This window comes from Chlorella variabilis (assembly GCF_000147415.1).
Source record: "Chlorella variabilis unplaced genomic scaffold CHLNCscaffold_1, whole genome shotgun sequence".
Taxonomy (NCBI): domain Eukaryota; kingdom Viridiplantae; phylum Chlorophyta; class Trebouxiophyceae; order Chlorellales; family Chlorellaceae; genus Chlorella; species Chlorella variabilis.
In genome coordinates this window covers 2,416,600-2,434,154 of record NW_005435087.1, presented here as the reverse complement: position 1 = coordinate 2,434,154, position 17,555 = coordinate 2,416,600, and the positions used below count along the sequence as shown (strand labels likewise).

The 17,555-nt window shown below is 64.1% G+C and overlaps 3 protein-coding genes across 3 annotated transcripts; all 3 read right to left on the bottom strand.

Moving 5' to 3' along the window:
• Positions 1 to 1,009: 1,009 nt before the first annotated feature.
• On the bottom strand, positions 1,010 to 1,467 carry CHLNCDRAFT_17554 (hypothetical protein; the record flags this gene model as incomplete). Its single annotated transcript, XM_005851848.1, has 2 exons — positions 1,010 to 1,189; positions 1,387 to 1,467. Coding segments are annotated over 2 exons (261 nt in total), but the record flags the coding sequence as incomplete, so codon positions are not given.
• A 6,340-nt stretch (positions 1,468 to 7,807) lies between these two features.
• On the bottom strand, positions 7,808 to 11,500 carry CHLNCDRAFT_56596 (hypothetical protein; the record flags this gene model as incomplete). Its single annotated transcript, XM_005851847.1, has 12 exons — positions 7,808 to 8,286; positions 8,387 to 8,459; positions 8,723 to 8,888; positions 9,092 to 9,218; positions 9,317 to 9,434; positions 9,649 to 9,774; positions 9,973 to 10,060; positions 10,332 to 10,450; positions 10,615 to 10,667; positions 10,863 to 10,986; positions 11,090 to 11,217; positions 11,440 to 11,500. 12 exons carry the CDS (start codon positions 11,498 to 11,500, stop codon positions 8,078 to 8,080), a joined length of 1,392 nt encoding a protein of 463 aa, XP_005851909.1. The 3' UTR covers positions 7,808 to 8,077.
• A 497-nt stretch (positions 11,501 to 11,997) lies between these two features.
• CHLNCDRAFT_56595 (hypothetical protein) lies at positions 11,998 to 16,107 on the bottom strand. The gene is made up of 10 exons (XM_005851846.1): positions 15,703 to 16,107; positions 15,393 to 15,540; positions 15,110 to 15,228; positions 14,637 to 14,899; positions 14,451 to 14,537; positions 13,840 to 14,300; positions 13,402 to 13,762; positions 13,089 to 13,269; positions 12,785 to 12,931; positions 11,998 to 12,624 (listed from the first exon to the last, which is right to left on the bottom strand). The coding sequence occupies exons 1-10, from the start codon at positions 15,964 to 15,966 to the stop codon at positions 12,529 to 12,531; spliced, it is 2,127 nt and encodes a 708-aa protein (XP_005851908.1). The 5' UTR covers positions 15,967 to 16,107; the 3' UTR covers positions 11,998 to 12,528.
• Positions 16,108 to 17,555: the final 1,448 nt, after the last annotated feature.

The following is a 17,555-nucleotide window of genomic DNA, read 5'->3' as shown; positions in this document are numbered from 1 at the left end:
CACTCCCTTCGATGCCATCAGAGGGTCTGATACACGCAATCAGCAGCCATGCCGCTGCGAGCGCGCCGGCGACGCGCATAGGCCGGGGCAGGCCCCAGCGGCGAGCTTGCTGCGCCACCAGGATCGCTGATGAGCGTCGGTACCCCTCTGGATGCAACGGTGGGAGAAGGACTTCTGTAGAGGCAGAACCATGGAGGGCCGAAGTTCCGCCGCCAGCAGGGCACGTCGCGCAAGTCGGCATGCCATGCACCCGCTTTTGGCATGCCAAATGGCGCCCCCAGTGTTGCTTGATGGCAGAAAGCAGGCAGTGTTATCGGTAGGCTCAAGAAAATAATGAGGAGCCCACCCCACTCGGCCTCAAAAGTTGCTCAACCGCCACCCATTGCAAGCAGGGCGCGGCGCCGCAACTGCCCGACTACTTTACAGTTGAGTTCAGACATTCTAGTGGCATACATGCCACTAGATCGTCCTCTGCACGCAGATGTCCACGATATCACTGCATTTCCAGCAGGGCGCCCAGGCGCGCCACGATGACCCCAAACGTGGGCCGCTGCTGGGGCGCCGCCGCCCAACACTCCCTGCAGGCCCAGCGAAGCAGGTTGCCTTGCTGTCGAGCCTTGCACATGTCCCGGCAGAGCAGGCCACATGGGCACCATGACGTGGTGGGCCGCCGCCTGTACTGGCAGCTCATGCACATGGCAACACAGGCACCGGCGCATCACCCTCACCTCATCAGCGCACAGTAACCATCCAGCTCGAGCGGCTGCGGCAGACCCGGCCCCGGCAGCGCTTCTGCCGCAGGCAGCTGAGGCCGCCCGCCCTCCAGCACAAACCGTCGCACCTGCCGTGGGCGGCAGGGAGGAGAGGTTGGGGTCGGGGCAGGCACAGGAACGGGCGCAGCAGCGATTCCATGCAAGCGGGGCACACCCCAAGCTAAACGCAGGGCTCTCACCTGGTAGGGTGACCGCGCGTCCCAGGGCAGGCGCCAGGCCAGCAGCTCCCAGAGCACCAGTCCAAAGGAGTAGACATCAGAGGCCGCCGTGGCAGGCTGCCCCGTCAACACCTCGGGCGCGAGCCAGATGGGATTGGTGGCCGCCTCGTGGGCAGCTGTGGCCCCCTCTGCAGCCTGGCTCTTCAGGATCTCGCTCAGGTTGACGTCGCACACCTTCACATGCCAGTGCTCGTCCACCTGCAGCCGCACGAGGGGGCAGAGAGAAAGCCGTGGGGGCGACAAAAATGGAGATCCCAGCCGGGGAGGCAACTTTGGAGAGGCAAGGCGTGAGGTCGCAGGCCAGCATGCGACACGGCTGGACAGACGCAAGGGGTAGAGGCAGGCAGGCAGGCGGGCAGGCGGGCAGGGATGGATGCTGCGTTTGCCCGTCGCACCAGCAGGTTGGGGCTCTTGACGTCACGGTGGATGATGTCGCGACAGTGCAGGTAGAGCAGCCCGCGGGCGGCATCAAAAGCCTGCAGGGGCAGGGTAGTGTGGGAGGATCTACAGCGGCTGTGGGAGCTGTAACCCCAGCTTGCCCGACAGCGCAGCAGCAGCCGCAGCAGCGCCGCCGCCCGTGCCGGACGCACCATGCCGAGCCGCCGCTGCCACGTCAGCTCCGCAGCAAAGTCGGGCTGCCGGTTGGCGAGCCGCAGCACATCGTACAGCGACCCTCTGCTGCAGAACTCTGCACGGGTGCGGCAGCGACGGGGAGCAGGTGATCGGAAGGCCAACAAGCAGGGAACCAGACAGGCAGGCGCATCCGGCATGCGCTGCCAAGAGGGCCGGCTGGCTGCCTGGCTGCCCCACAGGCACGCCAGCCTCGGCTTACCTGTGAGTATGCAGGGCGGCAGCATGCACAAGCCCAGGAAGCTGACGAGGTTTGGGTGGCGGATGCGGGCCATCACTGCCGCCTCCTCCTGCAGCTGCCGCATCACCGCCTCGGGCAGCTCAAGGCTCTGCAGCGAGTCGATGCCGTCTGCGCAGGCAGCGCAGGCTCAGGGCGGGCCAACAGCGGTCAGCACAGGCAGCAACAAGAGCAGCAGGAATAGGCACAGGCTGGCGCAGCCAGCAACCAGCAGCCCCACCTGATCGTATCAGCACTTTGACCGCGACAGGCGTTGCATTCCACAGGCCCAAGTACACCTTGCCGAAGCTGCCCCGCCCGATCAGTCCCTGCATCCTGATGGTGTCCCACCGCACCGCCCAGTGCGCCATGTCCTGCGACAGCGGGCTGCCCGGCGCGCCGCTGCTGCTGGCCAGGCTGTCCCAGCTGCCGGGGCTGGCGCCGCCCCCCTGCTGCTGCCGCAGCGAGGACGGCACCGTGGAGAGCTGGGAGAGGAAAGGGTCGGTTTCTAGAGAGCTGATGCTGCAGCAGCAGGGCAGGCACCCCAGGTGGGCAATCGTGGGAGGGCGGAGCCAGGAGCGGGAGGGCAAATCGATTCAGCGGTGCGAAGGACAAAGGGGCCAGCGGCTCTCAGCGAACCTTGCCGCCTGCCCTGCCCACTGAGCACAGCATTCCCGCCAGCCGCACCTGGGGGCCAGCGAGGTTGGGTTGAGCGGCGTGCGCGGCGAGGTGCGGGAGCCGGCCTGCGCCGAGGTGGAGCCGCCGGCGCCAGCGGTGGTGACGTAGCTGTCTGCGACCCAGCTGCTGGCGCCCTCGCTAGGCTGCTCCCGCGTGGCGAGCAGGTACAGGGAGGAGGGGTCGGAAGGGGGCGCCAGAGGCGAGTGAGGCGAGCCTCCAGAGTCTTTGTGCACCACAACCGGGGTGCACAGCCCATCCTCCTTGCCGCAAACAGACGCATCATCGTCCCCGCCGCCGCCGCCACGCAGCTGCGCATGGCTCCGCTTGCGCCGCCACACCATCAAGACCGCCGCAAAAGCCACTGCATCAAAGAACGGGAGGGGGCAGCAGCAAGTGTGTGCGCGCGCGGTGCCAGCCGTGCTGACCGGTCTGCTGCTGCTCCGTGAGCTTTAGCGGCTGTGGAACACAGAGCGAGTGGCTGCATGGCTCGCCTACTGCCAGCACGGCGCCCACAGTAGCGCCAGCAATAATGGCCGCGCTATCGCTCCCGCTGATGGCTACGGGAGCAGGCGGGGGTGTGGAGGGGTTAGGCGTCGGCGCCGGCTCGGAAGAGAGAGGTGGGGGCGACGGTTGCGGGGAGGGAGGTGCAGGCGACGGTTGCGGGGAGGAAGGTGCGGGCGGCGGTTGCAGGGAGGGAGAAGCGCTGGGCATGACGGGCCCGGGTGGCGCGGGTGGCGGAGGCTCCAGGAAGGCGCCACGGATTGTCACGGGATAAAAGCGGTCACATTGCGGTGTCGGCTGCAGCAGCGGCAGCAAGGGGAAAGCAGCAGCTGTGGCAGATGAACCTTTCAGCGAACTGTGTGCCAATGTGTCCACTCAAGGGCGTGGCAGTGGCAGGCACACCACCGCGATGCCTGGCTGCATCTTCAGGAGGCCGGCGCACTCCTTGCCGCCCGGGTCGTTGCTGGTGCGGTTCCAGGGGCAGTCAACCAGATCAAGCTTCCAGGGGTCAGCAGGTGCAATAGGGAGGAAGCATGTGGACACATACAGCAGAGTCCTGGTCCTGCGCACGTGGAAAGCAGGGCCGGGTTGAGACGCTGCCCACCAGCCGGCAATCCGGAGCCAAACCAAACGCGAGCGACAGCCGGCGGAGGGCGGGACCATCCATCAGCCGGCTGCAACAGCGGCACGCCACCCGCCTGCGCCTTGCCCTGCCGGCAGCGCCAGGCGCGGCGCTCACTGTGGATCGCAAGCCAGCCAGGCCTTCTTGCCGCAGATGGCCTGTAGTGAACAGCAGCACGTCTCTGTCCACGTAAGGCCGCACCTCCAGCGTGATGCCCGCCAGCGCCACCGGGTTCTGCAGGCGCAGCACAGGTAGAGCACAGGTACAGCGCAGGTGCAGCACAGGGATCCTCTTGCGACCAAGACGACCAGCATGAGATCCCATTGGGGGAGCAGCACCAAGGGAGCTGGGCCGACGGTTGGTGCAGCGCATGGACAGTCGCACTCACGTTTGCATTGTAAATGTGAAAGGCGTTGATTACAGCCTAAAAAAACTGCTTGATGGTCAGCCCGCTACAACGGCCCTGCACAGGCAGTGGTGGTGCCACCAGCAAACAGGATGAGCCCAGTGTGCACCCAGAGTTGGCAGCGGTGCCTGTAAGCCCCCCCCTTGTTTTAAGAAAGTAATCGTTTAATAAAGCCTGTACCTGCACATCCCACAGGTCCATCCACAGCTCCTCATCAGGGCCTGCAGCATGCAGGAGCGGATCGCACCAGCTTCAAAGCAGCTGGAGTCGGCAGATGGCGGCACGGCAATGCGCCACACGCAAGGCCTGTGAAGAACCAAGACGCACCTTCACTGTTGTAATACACGCAGCTCAATTCCTCCTTCGCAGCAGCAGGGATCTGGCTGGCGTTGAACACCGGCCCCGGGCAAGGGCCTTGCTCGGCTGGGTCATCAGTATCAATGTTGGTGGGAACCAGCTCGTACACCGAGAATGCTCCACTGCACGCAGGAGCGCACGAGAGAGGGCATGCATTGTTTGTTGAGTATCCGCTGGCGGCAAGGCCACTGCTGCGCAGCTGACACCCCGCGGCAAGGGGATGAGGCAAAGCATCTGGCACGCAATTCAGCCAGTGGATGACTCACAAAGAACTTTGCAAGCACGACGTGCCGTTCGTTGCACACGATGAGGAAGGCCAATCCCTGCAGGACGGCATCAACGGCAGCGGGCAATTTAGGATCGCTCTGCGATCAGGCTGCGAGTTGGACTCGGCCAGTCTTACTGTCTGAGGACCATCAGGTCATATGATGCCTGCGTTTCCTGGCCGAGGGCACCAATAATGCTGAACAGCAGCGCAGCCAGAAGGCGTCGTTGCGGCGCCGCCGCTTGGGGCATGGTGCACTCCAAGGCAACGGGCACGTCGCTGGTCACATGCGCATCCTCGATGCCATGGTCTGACTGGAGCAGCCAGGGGCGCTCCGCAACACAGCGGGGCGGAGTGCGGCAGGAACACCACACCCTGGTGGGAAGTGCGGGAGTGGAGGACGCACTTAATGATCCTGATGTGACCAAAGCCGTCAGGAGGTCATACCTCCGTTGCTCCATGCCGACGCTGACCTGTCCAGTGCGCGCGGCGCGCAGGCACAGCGGGCACGGCGGAAAGCCTTTCTGCCTCGACTCAATTGGTGTCTAGCTACAACTATGAAGATTATTAGGATCCAGCATCGGTTGTGACAGCACCGGTTTCGTGATTGGGCCACTATGTGTCGCATGTCTCTCCACCCTCCCGTGCTGCTGCAGGCCACCGTGTGCAGCAGGTGCCGCGGCCGTGCAGAACAAGCGGCGACAGCCCTGCCCGCCACCACCACCACCATCTACACGAGGGGCAAGGACGGAGAGGGTGCCTTCGCCGGCAGCTGCATTACTGTGACGCTGGCCCCTGCCAAGCGCTGGCTGCCGCGTCAGAGGGCGGTAGCGCCGCCGGCGGGCGTGTCGCCGCCTGCGGGCGTGTTGCAGGTTGCCAGAGGCGATCTTCAATCTTGTCAAACCGCTGGTACATCTCTGTCTTCATGTCCTTCATTTCCTTGTAGAGCAGCCCCGGGGGCACTGGCCACAGCGGCGCCATAATGCCTTGACGCTATGCGTCTGCGGCCTAAACCACCACCACCACCAACAACAACCGCCAGCCACCGCCTCCGCCCGCGGGTATGGCAGGCAGTGGGCGCATGCTTTTGCCAGTCTTGCCCGCCAAAATGCAGGCCGCAACAAGGTTTCCCAGCTGAACCAGGCCACTTTTCCTTTCCCACAGAAGAGGCCTTCTCCATTGTTTGCCAGCTTGTGGATGCTGCGCAGACGAACCTAGCAGCGCTCTGCCGCGTTCGCCGCATACCGCCAGCTCCAACTGCCTGACAGCCATGCCACATCCGTGCTTCTTGATGCCAGCCATCGAGGTGCGGCCGCTGGCGCGCACCAGAGTTTGGAAACAACTCAAAAGATTTCACCAAAAGAGTTTAGTGTTTCCTGCACACCACCACTTTTCCCTTTTCCTGGCACACCCCGATCGGTACAGCAATATGCAGGCCCTGTGCTGCAACGGCAAGTGCTCGGCAGGCCGTCCCCTGCGGTGCTGCCCTCCAGCCCGCGGCGCCTCCACCCGAGCGCCCCGCCTTGGCAAGCAGCTGACAGGTGGGGTGCTCCTGCAGCGCGGAACAGTCGAAGTGGACCCCACTCTTTCCTGTTTCGCCAACATCGTCTCAACCCCTCCCGCTCCTGCAGGCCACCGTGTGCAGCAGGTGCCGCGCCCGTGCAGCCCAAGCGGCGACAGCCCTGGCGGCCCTGGCGGACCGCCACCACCGCCACCATCTGACACGAGCGGCAAGGACGGAGGGGGTGGCGGCGCCGGCAGCAGCATCGCTGTGACGCTGGCCCCTGCCAAGCGCTGGCTCTACGACCACGCTGTAGACGGCGTGGTCGCCATCAGCCTCGCGCTCCTCTACAAGGAAATAAAAGATCTGAAGGCGGACATTAAGGCGGACATCAAGGACACGAAGGCGGACATTATGGACACAAAGGCAGAGCTGAACCACCGGTTTGACAAGATTGAAGACCGGCTCTGGCAGCTGGCAACCTGCAACACGCCCGGCGGTGGCGACACGCCCGCTGCCGGCCGTACCGCCCCCTGACGCGGCGGCGCACTGCCTGCGGCGGCCCCAGCCTGCTGGCGGAACGCTGGACGTCGGCCCCCAAGATGAATGAACTTAACCACCCTTCTATTCTTTCCTTGTGCACTGCACTGTAGCAAGCCAACTTGCTGCCCTTCTCTTCCCCTTTCCTTTCTCCTGCTTCCCCTGCCCACAAATCCTTTTCTTATTCCCATCAGCAATCCTCGGTACCTGTCCCGCGCTCGGTTTCTTTCCTCAACTTTTTCCAAACCAGCTTACTTTCTTCTTTTCTGGTCAGCAATCTGCTGCCCCAATCTTCCCCTCTGCTTGTGTTTATACCTGCCATGCACCCTGTTTTTCCTCCCTGCTCTCCTACCCCTTAACACAACTTTTGTTTGCACCTCCTGATCAGCGCAAACCATTCATCTGCCACCCCTCTCTTCCATTTGGTTGCGTTTGTTACCTGTGTTACTCTTGTTTTGCTTTCCTGCTTCCCTGCCCCTTTTCCACGATTTCATTTTGTGCTGCTGCCCAATCCCTCTTTGCAAGCGCGCCCATCCTTGCACATGCACTCACAGGCAAGAGCACACAGCTGCACAGGCAGCGCTGCTGGGCAACGGCGATGAGCAAGGGGCTTGTGCACTGCAGGGAGGCTATGTGAGGGGCAGGCATCCTAGGGGAGGGCAGGTGTTAACTGGTGACTCAAAGGGTAACACCCTGCAGCAGGGAACAGGCAGGCGACCCAAATGCATCAGATCACTGGTCCAAGACAGAAATGTGGCGGCATGCGCCCCTGCTTTCTGGCCAAATGCGGGACACCCTCACCCACAGGCCGTCACCCACCTGGCAGCACCAGGCGGTTGTGGAAGGATTGCTGTTGCGATCAGGCTGCGAGCGCTGGACTCGGCCAGTCTTACTGTCAGAGGACCATCAGGTCATATGATGCGTTCGTGTTCTGGCCGAGGGCGCCAAGAATGCTGAACACAGCGCATCAAGCAGCCATGGGATGTGACGATTCACACTGGGGCAGCTCATGGAACAGTATGCTGGTCCCGCCGGTGCTGCAGCACCGCATTCGCCTGGCCTCATTTCCCTCAACTGGGACGCTTGCCGTGGCTCCACGATCGTGAACACTCTTACAAACCGGGAGCGTGAGTGGAAAGGTACACAGGGCATCATGGACAAATCAACAAGGAGATCGGCAAGTGAGCGGTCAGCGAATCATGAGGCTGGCGGCCAATGTGACGCCTGAATAGAATGCATCGAAGCAGCCCGCCGCAAATGTGCAGCAGGGGTGCGCGCTGTCAGGCTTGGATAATTTGATAAGCAAACAAAAACAAGAGTCGATGTGCCGGCTGCTGCCCAATGAGGCATTGCGTGGAGGCAGCGGAGGTCACACCATCCGCCTCAGCCGGCGCCCCAGGCTGGGGCTCAGGGCATTGTCGGTATCATCGCTGCCCTTGGCCTCCGGAACAGGTGCGGCGGTGGGAGGCTCGGCAGCGCCGACGATGCCCTCGTTGGCAGTGGGGGCAGGGGCGCCGGCCACAGCGCTGCCCTCCAAATAGAACGCGCCAGCCTTGTCGGTGGTAGGCAGGTTGACAGCTGCATGGGTGGCCAGGGAAGCACAGATACATCAACAGTGCTGGACCCTGGTGCCCTGTGTGCTGCCATGTCATTCACCAGGTGAGCTAGCTATGCCTACCGCTCAGGTCTGCCTTCACGCCAGGCACCTTGCACTTCACCCACTCGTCAAACTGGTCCAAAGGCACCGGGTCCTGCGGGCACACAAGGATGGCCACAGGAAGCAAGACAGGCTGTGGGCACAGCAGCTGACAGCGTTGCAGGCGGCTGCAGCTGAGCAGTAGGAGCCTGTGAGCCCCTCATGCCTTGCTGCCATCTACAGCAGCCCGCCAGCAGCAGCTACATGCTGCATCCGCTGCCTAGACCACCGCCACCACCAGCCGCCGCCAGCCACCGCCTCCGCACGCAGGCGGCTGAGCCTGGCAGCCACCCGCCGACCCAACCCGGCCCCGCCCACCTGCATCCACCGCACAAAGTCGCTGTATGTGATGAACCGCACTTCCGGCTTGGCCATTGCATAATCTATGAAGTCGGCCAGGGCCAGCCCATTCTCAGAAGGGGCCCGCACACAGAAGATGCACTTGGGGTCGTCAGCGGGTGGGTCCTCGGGCTTCTCGGACAGCCTGCGGCGTGTCGGGTGAGTGGGCGTGTTCAGAGGATAAGGGGGTCAGAGAGGTGCCATGCGCCGATTGGTGGCCCCATGGCAGCAGCCGAGTGTAGCGCGCAGAGCACGGCGTGGCACGGGCACTTGAATCGAGTTGCATAAGCACTCAAAAGGTGCACAGCGCATTTGGCATGGTGATGCGGCACACAGCCTGAGGCTCACCACTCGTAGAATGTGTTGATGGCCAGCGGGGTGCGGCCCGCCTCCAGCCGCTGGTCGAGCTGGCTCTTCAGCATCGCCTCCATGTCGGGGATCTCCGGCATGCCATCCAGCTCGGTGTTTCCATAGTCTGAAACCAGGGCGCCCAGCATGGTCAGCTCTTCTTGGAGCAAGGGCAGCAAGAACGAGCCACACAAAACACACCACCGCCCAGCAACACCGCCTCACCACTGCCGCCATACAGCTTGTCGCCGTCCTGCAGGAAGTAGAGCGGCACCTCCCACAGCCCGGGATACTTCTCGGCGGCGGTGCACTTGCCGACCTCGTCGCCCCAGAAGTTGCACTCCTGCGCCACGGTACCAGCAGGTTGGAAAGCGTGTTGAGTGGGCAGGGTCGTGCGGGGCACAGCGTGCGGTGCCCCGGGCGGTGCGCAACGGAGGCAGCTGCGAGCAGGTCAGTCTGCAGAGGAGGTGGGCCGCTGAGCCACGCAGCGCGGCATCGCCCCGGGCCACGGCACAGAGGTACAGCAGTAGCGCAGCGCCAAACCGGTAGAGCAATACCTGTGGAATGCCATAGTCCATGGTGTAGGGCCAGAGCATCTTGCCCACTGACGGCGAGGTTGGGCTGGTGGAGTAGTAGCGCTCGGGCAAAGTAGAGTCGTACAACCACCCATTCTTCTCCAGGGCCTGCCCAGCGCCGGCGCACGTGCAGCTGATGTCAAATGCATGCAAGTCAGGTCGCCAAAATCTCGCAGGCAGCATGGCACGGTTGCGGCAGCCTTTACAAGCGGAATACCAGCCAGCCTGTCTGCCAACAACCCGCCTTGTCCCACTCCGGCCCCTTGCCGCCAGTTCCTCCAAACAGAGAAGAAGGGCCCCTCTCACCTCGCGGACTGGCGGATTGTTGTTATAGCCCTGGGCCCTAAAGCCAACCATGTCGTGCAGTGGCAGCTTGCACGTCTGGTTCCACCATCTGAATTGCAACCCGGGGTGTCATGCGAAGGGCATGGCGGGGAGGTGGGTGGGCAGGCGGGCAGGCAAGCAGTGGGGCAACACACCAGGCTGGTCCAGGCTGCCAGGAGTCGCTGCCTGGGCGCAGAACTCGTGGCGCTTGCCCTTTCTTTCAGCTGCCTGCAACTGGGCTGCCACTGCCCAGTCACCGCCCCACATCCGCCAGCCCAGCCACCAGTCCACCTCCATGCCATGAAAACCCAGCCCAACCCGACCCAACCCTCCAAGCTCACTCGCGGCTCATGGCAATCTCCCGCTCCACACTGGGCTCGCCGGTCACTGGGTCGCGGGAGTCGTAGTTGGGGTTGGGGTCGGTGGCGGTGAAGGGGTCCGTGGGGGCAAACCGGTTGGCCTGCGTCCACGACGGGACAGGGAGGGAGCGGGCCGAAAGGTGTCAAGCCCGTGAGGAGGGAGGCCCCCAACCTTTGCAACAAAACGGCAACAGGTAGGTGGCGAGCTGCTGCAAGTTGCCCCCAGCAGCAACGGCGCTGCAACCAGGCGGCAGCACCGGCGCACCTGCATCGCCACCTCGTCGCCGCGCGCTATAGCCGCCACCCCGTTCTCGCAATCTGTGGCACGGCAGCGAGGGCGGCAGCACGTGAGTGTGCGTGCACCAGCAAAGGGCTGTGCCGGCCACAGTCAATCGACGTGAGCTTGCCATACCCTCTTCGCATGTGTTAAGCTGCACTGGCCATCGTTAGCCCATCACCTCCCCGACCCAAATGCACAAAAACATGCACATGAGCATGCTGCGCCGCACGCACTGGAGTGGTAGCGCATGGCGAACCAGGTGACGGGCACGGGGCAGCCGTTGCCCTGCGTCTTGTTGCCAATCAGCTTCATCATAAGGTCGTAAGGCAGGCCATCCAGGGCGTTGTCGTGGGAGATCTGCAGGAGGGGAGGGAAGCAAGCGGCATGTGCATCGATCAGCGCCTTTCCCCGGGGGCACAGGACCCGCCACCGCAGCTGCTTCGCCGCCCTGCCTGCTCACCAGCACAAACTGGGGGATCTGGTCTGCCGTGAGGTTGCCGGGCGGGCTGTTGGCGGGGCAGAGGCACCCGGGCAGCTTGCAGGCGGCAGTGTCGCAGCCCGCATACGTCTCTGTGGTGATTAAATCACCTGCACGTCATGAGCCAAAAGCGTGTCGGGGTGGCAATGCTAGCCGCCACATCGAGGTTGCGGGGGCAGCAAATTGGTGCCTGATAGAAGGTTGCAAGCAAGCTCAGGCAAATCCATGAGGTGGCCAGAGGGCTGCTGCCACCGCCGCCGCTGCCACCGCCGCCGCCACCTGCCACCCCGGGCAGGCGCAATCACGGCGCTCACTGATCCAGCGTTGCTCACCAAGGGTCCCAGAGAGGCATCCCAGCAGGAGGAGCAACAGGGTGCAGCCCTGCCTCCGCATGGCACCTTCCTCCAAACTGGTCACACCTCCGGCAGGCCGCTACACAGACTCCCACAGCGGCGAGAAGCGAAGATCAGAGCGGCAATAGGCTGGCGATGCGGGTTGTAATGCAGATGCCAACGCGGCGCAAGTTTTTGCGCCCACACTCATGCGACCCACAGCAATGCACCCAGTGCCCCCGCATCCTGGGGCCCTATGGACGACCATGCGGCAATAGGAAGGGGGATCGCCCTACTGCGCTAGCCGGCCCCCAGGGCGGCACTAGTGGCGGCAGGGCCCTGCCGCCGCTCCAGCTCAAAGACCACTGGCCGCGCACACCCTTCTCCCTGCGCGCTCCTCCAGTCCACATGGCAGGCACCACCCCAGTTGCTGCCTCCCAAGCCCCCCCCCCCCCCCTCCAGCAGGTCCCGACCTTAATTTCCTCAATGCTGCCCACAGCCACGCCTCCCCATCCCCCACCCACCTTCCCCGCCCCTTTCCTGCTCGCTCACGATGTCTGTCAGTTGGTGCTTTGCAGTGAAAATAGAATTGAATGCTTGAAACGCTCCACAAAACGGCAGCTACCCCCGGGCCTGCAAAATTGTCGCGCAGCGCTCGAAAAACACCCGCATCAGTGGGCGGGCACCAAAAAGCGCTGGCGGCCCAGGCCGCCGGGGCGGCATGCAAATCAGGGCATCGGGAAGCAGAACCAAATGAGCACACAGGTCGCTAGGAAGCAATATACGTATAAGGACATTAATGGGCATGCAGACGAGCAGAAAGATGGGTAACCGGAGAGGGATGCATTGAACGTAAGCTAGAAGAGAAAGAGACACAGAAGGGGCGCTAGAAGGCGAAAAGGTATTGCAAGGCTCTACAATGGTTTATGCACCTGTACATCGCTATGGTAAATATGAGAGGGGAAGCGCTTTGCCCCATTCTCATAGGCAAGGGGGGCTGCACAGGGGCCAGCCATTGGCCCTAGGCAGGCCTGTCCAAGATGTGGCAGGCAGGTGCAGGGCTGCTGCCAGGCTCAGCCGCCCACCACGCTAGTCCAGGGAATCAACAAAGCGCTGGACCGTCTCCACAAAGCGCTCGGGGCACTCTTCCTGCGGCATGTGCCCACACCCCTCGAACACAGCCAGCTGGAGGAGGGCAGGAGGGCAGGGGAGCAGCAGGCAGGGGCCAGGGCACGGTGAGGTCAAGACAGGTGGGCAGAACGATGGCATCAGCAACAACTGGCATGAGCAGCATGATCCTGCACGCAGCGCAGCAGCTTGCCTCTCCAGGAGGCAGCGGCCTCACCTCAGCGTTGGGCAGCAGAGCGGCCAGGCGGCGCGAGTTGGCGGCAGGCACCAGCACGTCGCTGCTGCCGTGCACGATGAGCACGCGGATGCCGCAGCGGCGCACCACCGCCGCCAGCCGCTCCGCCTGCGTCAGGTGGCCCTCGCCCTGCGGTGCAGGCAAGGCGCAAACACGAGCGCGTACGGAAACATGAAAGGGTGCAAAGGAAGCGGCGAGTCCTGTACGTTGCAGCTGTCAAGCAACGGACCCAGGACCAGTCATGTAAATTGCAGCACCACCAGAAGCAAGCCAAAAATGGGCCCACCTGCACCGCCTCGCGCAGCGAGCCCCAGAAGCCGGCCTTCTCGTCAAACCGCGCCGCCAGGAAGCGCAGGATGCCCTCTTCCCAGCCCCGCACCAGCTGCCCGCTACGGTATGCATCCACATAGGAGCTGGTCACCTTGCGGCCATCATACCAGGCAGATGCCAGGCCGCGCTCCCAGAACCTGCACCATTCGCGCCGGTGGCAGCCATGTGGTCAACCCACCCCCACACAGGTCGCCAACAAAAGGCAGCTGCAGGCAAGCAGCAGGGGTACGAAGGTCACAGGCTAAGCACCTCTGCCTGCACTGCCTCACCTGCGCGAGCGCACCAGGCGGCGCAGCAGCACCACCAGGAGCGGCGTGGCCACCGCCAGCAGCAGGCGCACCAGCAGCAGCAGCGTGGCTTTCGCCACGACCGCCGCCGCCCGCACCACCCGCTGGGCACGGCCCGCCACGCCGAGCTTGCGGCGGCGACCGCCGGTGGCGCCGCTGGTGCTGCTGGCACTGTCGCTGCGGCTCAGCAGCGGGCTGCTGGAGGAGGAGGAGGAGGAGGGCCAGCGCTGGATCTCCCCCGGAGCATCCTCCGCAGCCACAAGCTCTTCCACCACCGCCAAGCCTGCACCGCATGTTCCAAGCGGCCTCAGTCCCGGCAGCAGGCCGTGGTCAGTGCTTCTCGCTGCAACCGGGCATGCAGGGAACTGGGCAGGTGTACGCAAGCACTGCTGCGCCTCGGCAATGGGGGCATGCGCGCACCTGTGGCCATCGGGTCGCCAGCAGCCTCCTCGGGAGGCCCCAGCCAGAAGGCGACAATGGCAGGAGCCACCAGCACCAGGGCATCAACTCCCTCTGAGCAGCTGATCACGCCCTCTGCCGCCGCGGCCCCGCCCATGCTGTGCCCGATGAGCACGCGCTTGGGCCATGCGGCAGATGGCGCGGCAGGGCTGGGGCCCCCGGCAGCAAAGGAGTCGCCGGTGCAGTCGTCTGCACTGCCGGTGCTGTCCACACTGCCGGCACTGGCGCTCTTCTGTACGGGGTGCGAGCGCAGCTGCTCCTTCTGCTGCGGGGGAAGGGCAGCGGCAGGGCTGCTGGACGTGGTGCTGGCTGCGGAGTGCGACACAGCAGCCGCCTGCTGCGCGGCGCTCAGCTCCGCGTCTAGGATGCTGAGGGCGGTGTCGCCATTGAAGTGGAGGGTGTAGTAGCTTGGGGAGCGGGGCCTGCGGGCAGAGGTGTAATGGGCCAAGCAGAGGCAGCCGTCAGTTTGGATGCCTGATCGCTGCTATTCTCAGCTAGGAGCTCAGGAGTGGCGAGTGCCAGAGCGATGCAACCAAAGCAAGAGTTGCCCCGTCCAGGCGCCAGCCGCGCACCGCTGGCTCAGGCCAAAGCCGGGCATGTCGTGAGCGGTGACCACAGCGTGCAGAGCGTCGGCCATCTCCTGCTGCACAAAGCTCCAGCTGCAGCAGCCCAGGCAAAGAAAGACCAAACATCTGACGGCTGCCAGCGGGAGCACGGGAAGCCTGCAAGCACATATGAAACAATCAGGTTGCTCCCACCCTGCCACGGCAACCTCCCCTTGCCTGTAGCTGGATGCGCCAAAGCCGTGCAGGCAGTGCACCACGGCTGCCGGTGCTGAGGCGGCAGCCGCTTGCTGCTGCTGCTGCTGGGATCCGAGCATGCTGCCGTTGCCTCTGCCGCCAATGCCGGCTGGCCGGGACAGGCCCAGCGGTGCTCGGCGCTTGTAGTGCAGCTGGATCCCCTCAGCCATAAAGAAGCAGGAGTCTGAGGCAGCCAGCTCGCGCTCGCTGCGCTGCACAGCCTGCAGCAGAGAGGCAGAGGCAGCGCCGGGGGTGGGAGGGGCACGAGAACAGGAATGCAAGGGCAAGTTCTGGCAAGGGGGACGGGCGAGAGCGGCGCTGTCAAGGCTGCTGGCGTTTCCAACACCAGCCCGGTGCAGTTCCCTCCCTGGGCACCACAAGAACGGCGAGGCGTGCGGGAGGTGCAGGGGCAGTATGGCAGTACGATTCACCTTGTACCGCCTCTCCACCAGCCACATGTGGGTCCCCAAGACCAGTGCCCCATACAAAAGAGCCATGGCTGTGGCGTACAGAGGCTGCACCGAGGCAGGCGCCGTGGCGGCGTACACAGCTGCGGGGAGGGGTGGGAGGGTGGGTGAATGCGGGGCTTGCTAGACGCGCGGCTCTGCAGAAGCGGTGGCAAAGCCATGCAGGCAGGCAGAGGACAAGGAGACGGCCCTGGCGCGGGCGAGGCCCAGGCAGGGCAGAAGCAGGCAGCAGGGTCGTGCGCAGCACCTGCGCAGATGGCGGCAGGGCCCAGCAGGCTGGCTGCCTCCTCCGCCGCACTCAGCCGCGGCTGCCACTCCAGCGCCTCGGCCAGAGCCTTGGGGTTATCCTCGGACACGGGGCCCGACGGCGGCGGCACTGCAGCGGCGGAGAAGGCCTGCCAGGCGAGCAGGCGAGGGGCAGGGGTGTAGATCAGCACACGTTTCCTGCAGAGATCCTAGTCCTTCTTCAGAGTTTCCAAGGGTTCTTGTAAGCTCCTCACATCCTGTGCTGCTCCCTGCACAAGTGCAATGCGCAAGAATGCGCCTGGCCCGCTCACCTGGGCAAGCACTGCGCTGGCGGCGCGGTGCAGCTGCTGGGGCTGGATGCACGAGGGCCGCGCCATGCGAGCCGCCAGGGCAGCCGCGCCCCACATCTCGCTGGGCACTGGCAGGCCCAGGCGGCAGCCCCGGAAGCGCAGCGCCAGGCGGCGCTGGTGGCGGTGGCTGGCGGCGTGGCTGGCGCCGGCGGCAGGCGGCAGCGCGGTCGAAGCCTGGGCCAGCCTGTCGGCCGACCCCACTCGCTTCAGACTGGTCCCAAACATCTCGGCAGCGCGCCGCCACAGCGATGCCCTCGCCGTGGGCTGCCTACCCCGTGCCCACAATTTATCCGCAGCGCTTCAGGCTCTCCCGCCCTTCATAGTGCGGGCACACACGCCCCGGCACAGCTTTGTAGGTGTTAATGCTGTGTTAATGCTGTCGGGGCCGTGGTTTGCAAGATATATCTGAGCCTGATCCTGTGAGCTGGCAGTGACGAGGACTGCGTTCCTTGGAGCACTCCCAGCGCTCTGAGATCCAGGAGAATTCTTTGATCCATGTGCAGAAGAGGCAAGCGTTTACAGGCAGACACGCTTGCAAGACGAGGGCACAGGCACGAAATGTGATGACAAGCAAAAGGCGAGCGCAACGCAGACGTGGATTAAATCGAGCAGGGGTCGGCCACAAAGGGCGCACAGGGCAGGGCAGACGGGACAATTAAAAGGAAGGTTGGAAGATAAGGAGACGCAATCGCACCAGAAGAATTGCAGAGAGCACCAGACAACACAAGCGGTGTGGGGAGGGAGGGCAGGCAAGCAGCGAGACGACGCCTGCGGCTCCCTCCTGAGCATAAGGGAGAAGAGTTTTAGGGGGCCCATAGGCCGGGCCAAGATTCGTGTGTTCAAAAAATGGCTGGCAGCGGCAGATGGAGAAAAAAGCATGGCAAAGGCCACCGCTGGGAAAACCTGCTGACGCGGGATGCGTGTTTTGTTTTCGTAGTTTGTGTGCTGGGTGAAGGGGTGAGCAAGGGGCGCAAAAGTGCAGGCGCTACAGGAGATGGGGGGGGGGCTACACAATTAATATGCTCTACATTAGGGGGAGGGGGTATGGGAGTATGTTTTGCTGCATCAAAAATCGGGCGGGGGCTTGGTACGTGCGCAGTCAGGCAGGGCAGGTCGGGGGCACGCGCCCGGCGCCGCACAAAACAGCCACCGCCCGCGTATGTGCGCGCCGCATCGACTTGCGGCACGCGGCGGGCGGCAGCAGGCGGGTGACCAGGCTTCAATGGCTGACCAGAACAGGGACGCAGGCAGGGGTAAACTAGTAGGTGGGGAGGGGCGCTCGATCACACGCAAAAATGGGGCCCAGGGGGTGTCAGAAAACGGGGGGATGGGGGTGTCGGAAAAAGGGGGAAGGCGGAAAATGAGTCGGGGGCGGGCAGCAGGTGCACACCCGCCCCCGCATGAATTGGCAGCTGCGTTCCTGGGAGAGAACTACCAACATGGTAAGCTGGCAAGGCAGGCAGGGAAAACTGCCTTGCAAAAATGGGCTAGAGAAGGCACCCAAGTGGGTGAGTCGCCAGCACGGGGCGGGGCGACCCCCTGGCGATGGGCTCTGCCGCACACTCCTTGGCTTGGATGGAAAGGGTTGTCGGGTGGGCCACTGCCAAGCTAAGCCTGTAGGCCAGGCAGCACTCAGGCCTGCATGGCAGCCAGCACTGCGGGATCCAGCGAGGCGGCCGCCGGCTCCTGCTGGCGCCGCCGCAGGCGGGGGGCCCCCTCGTGGCGGCGACCCTGGTGGTGCTGCCGGTGGCCGTGGTGCTTGCCGTGGTGGTGCTGGCTGGCTGCGCCGCCGGCGTGCCGCTTGCCGCCGTGCG

What these genes read in the sequence shown, in the direction of transcription:
- CHLNCDRAFT_56595 (XM_005851846.1), bottom strand. Translation starts at nt 15,966, where the DNA reads ATGTTTGGGACCAGTCTGAAGCGAGTGGGGTCGGCCGACAGGCTGGCC. An exon ending in CCAGCGCAGTGCTTGCCCAG is followed by an intron (nt 15,541 to 15,702) that starts GTGAGCGGGCCA and finishes CTCGCCTGGCAG; the next exon opens with GCCTTCTCCGCCGCTGCAGT. An exon ending in CCCTGCCGCCATCTGCGCAG is followed by an intron (nt 15,229 to 15,392) that starts GTGCTGCGCACG and finishes CCCTCCCCGCAG; the next exon opens with CTGTGTACGCCGCCACGGCG.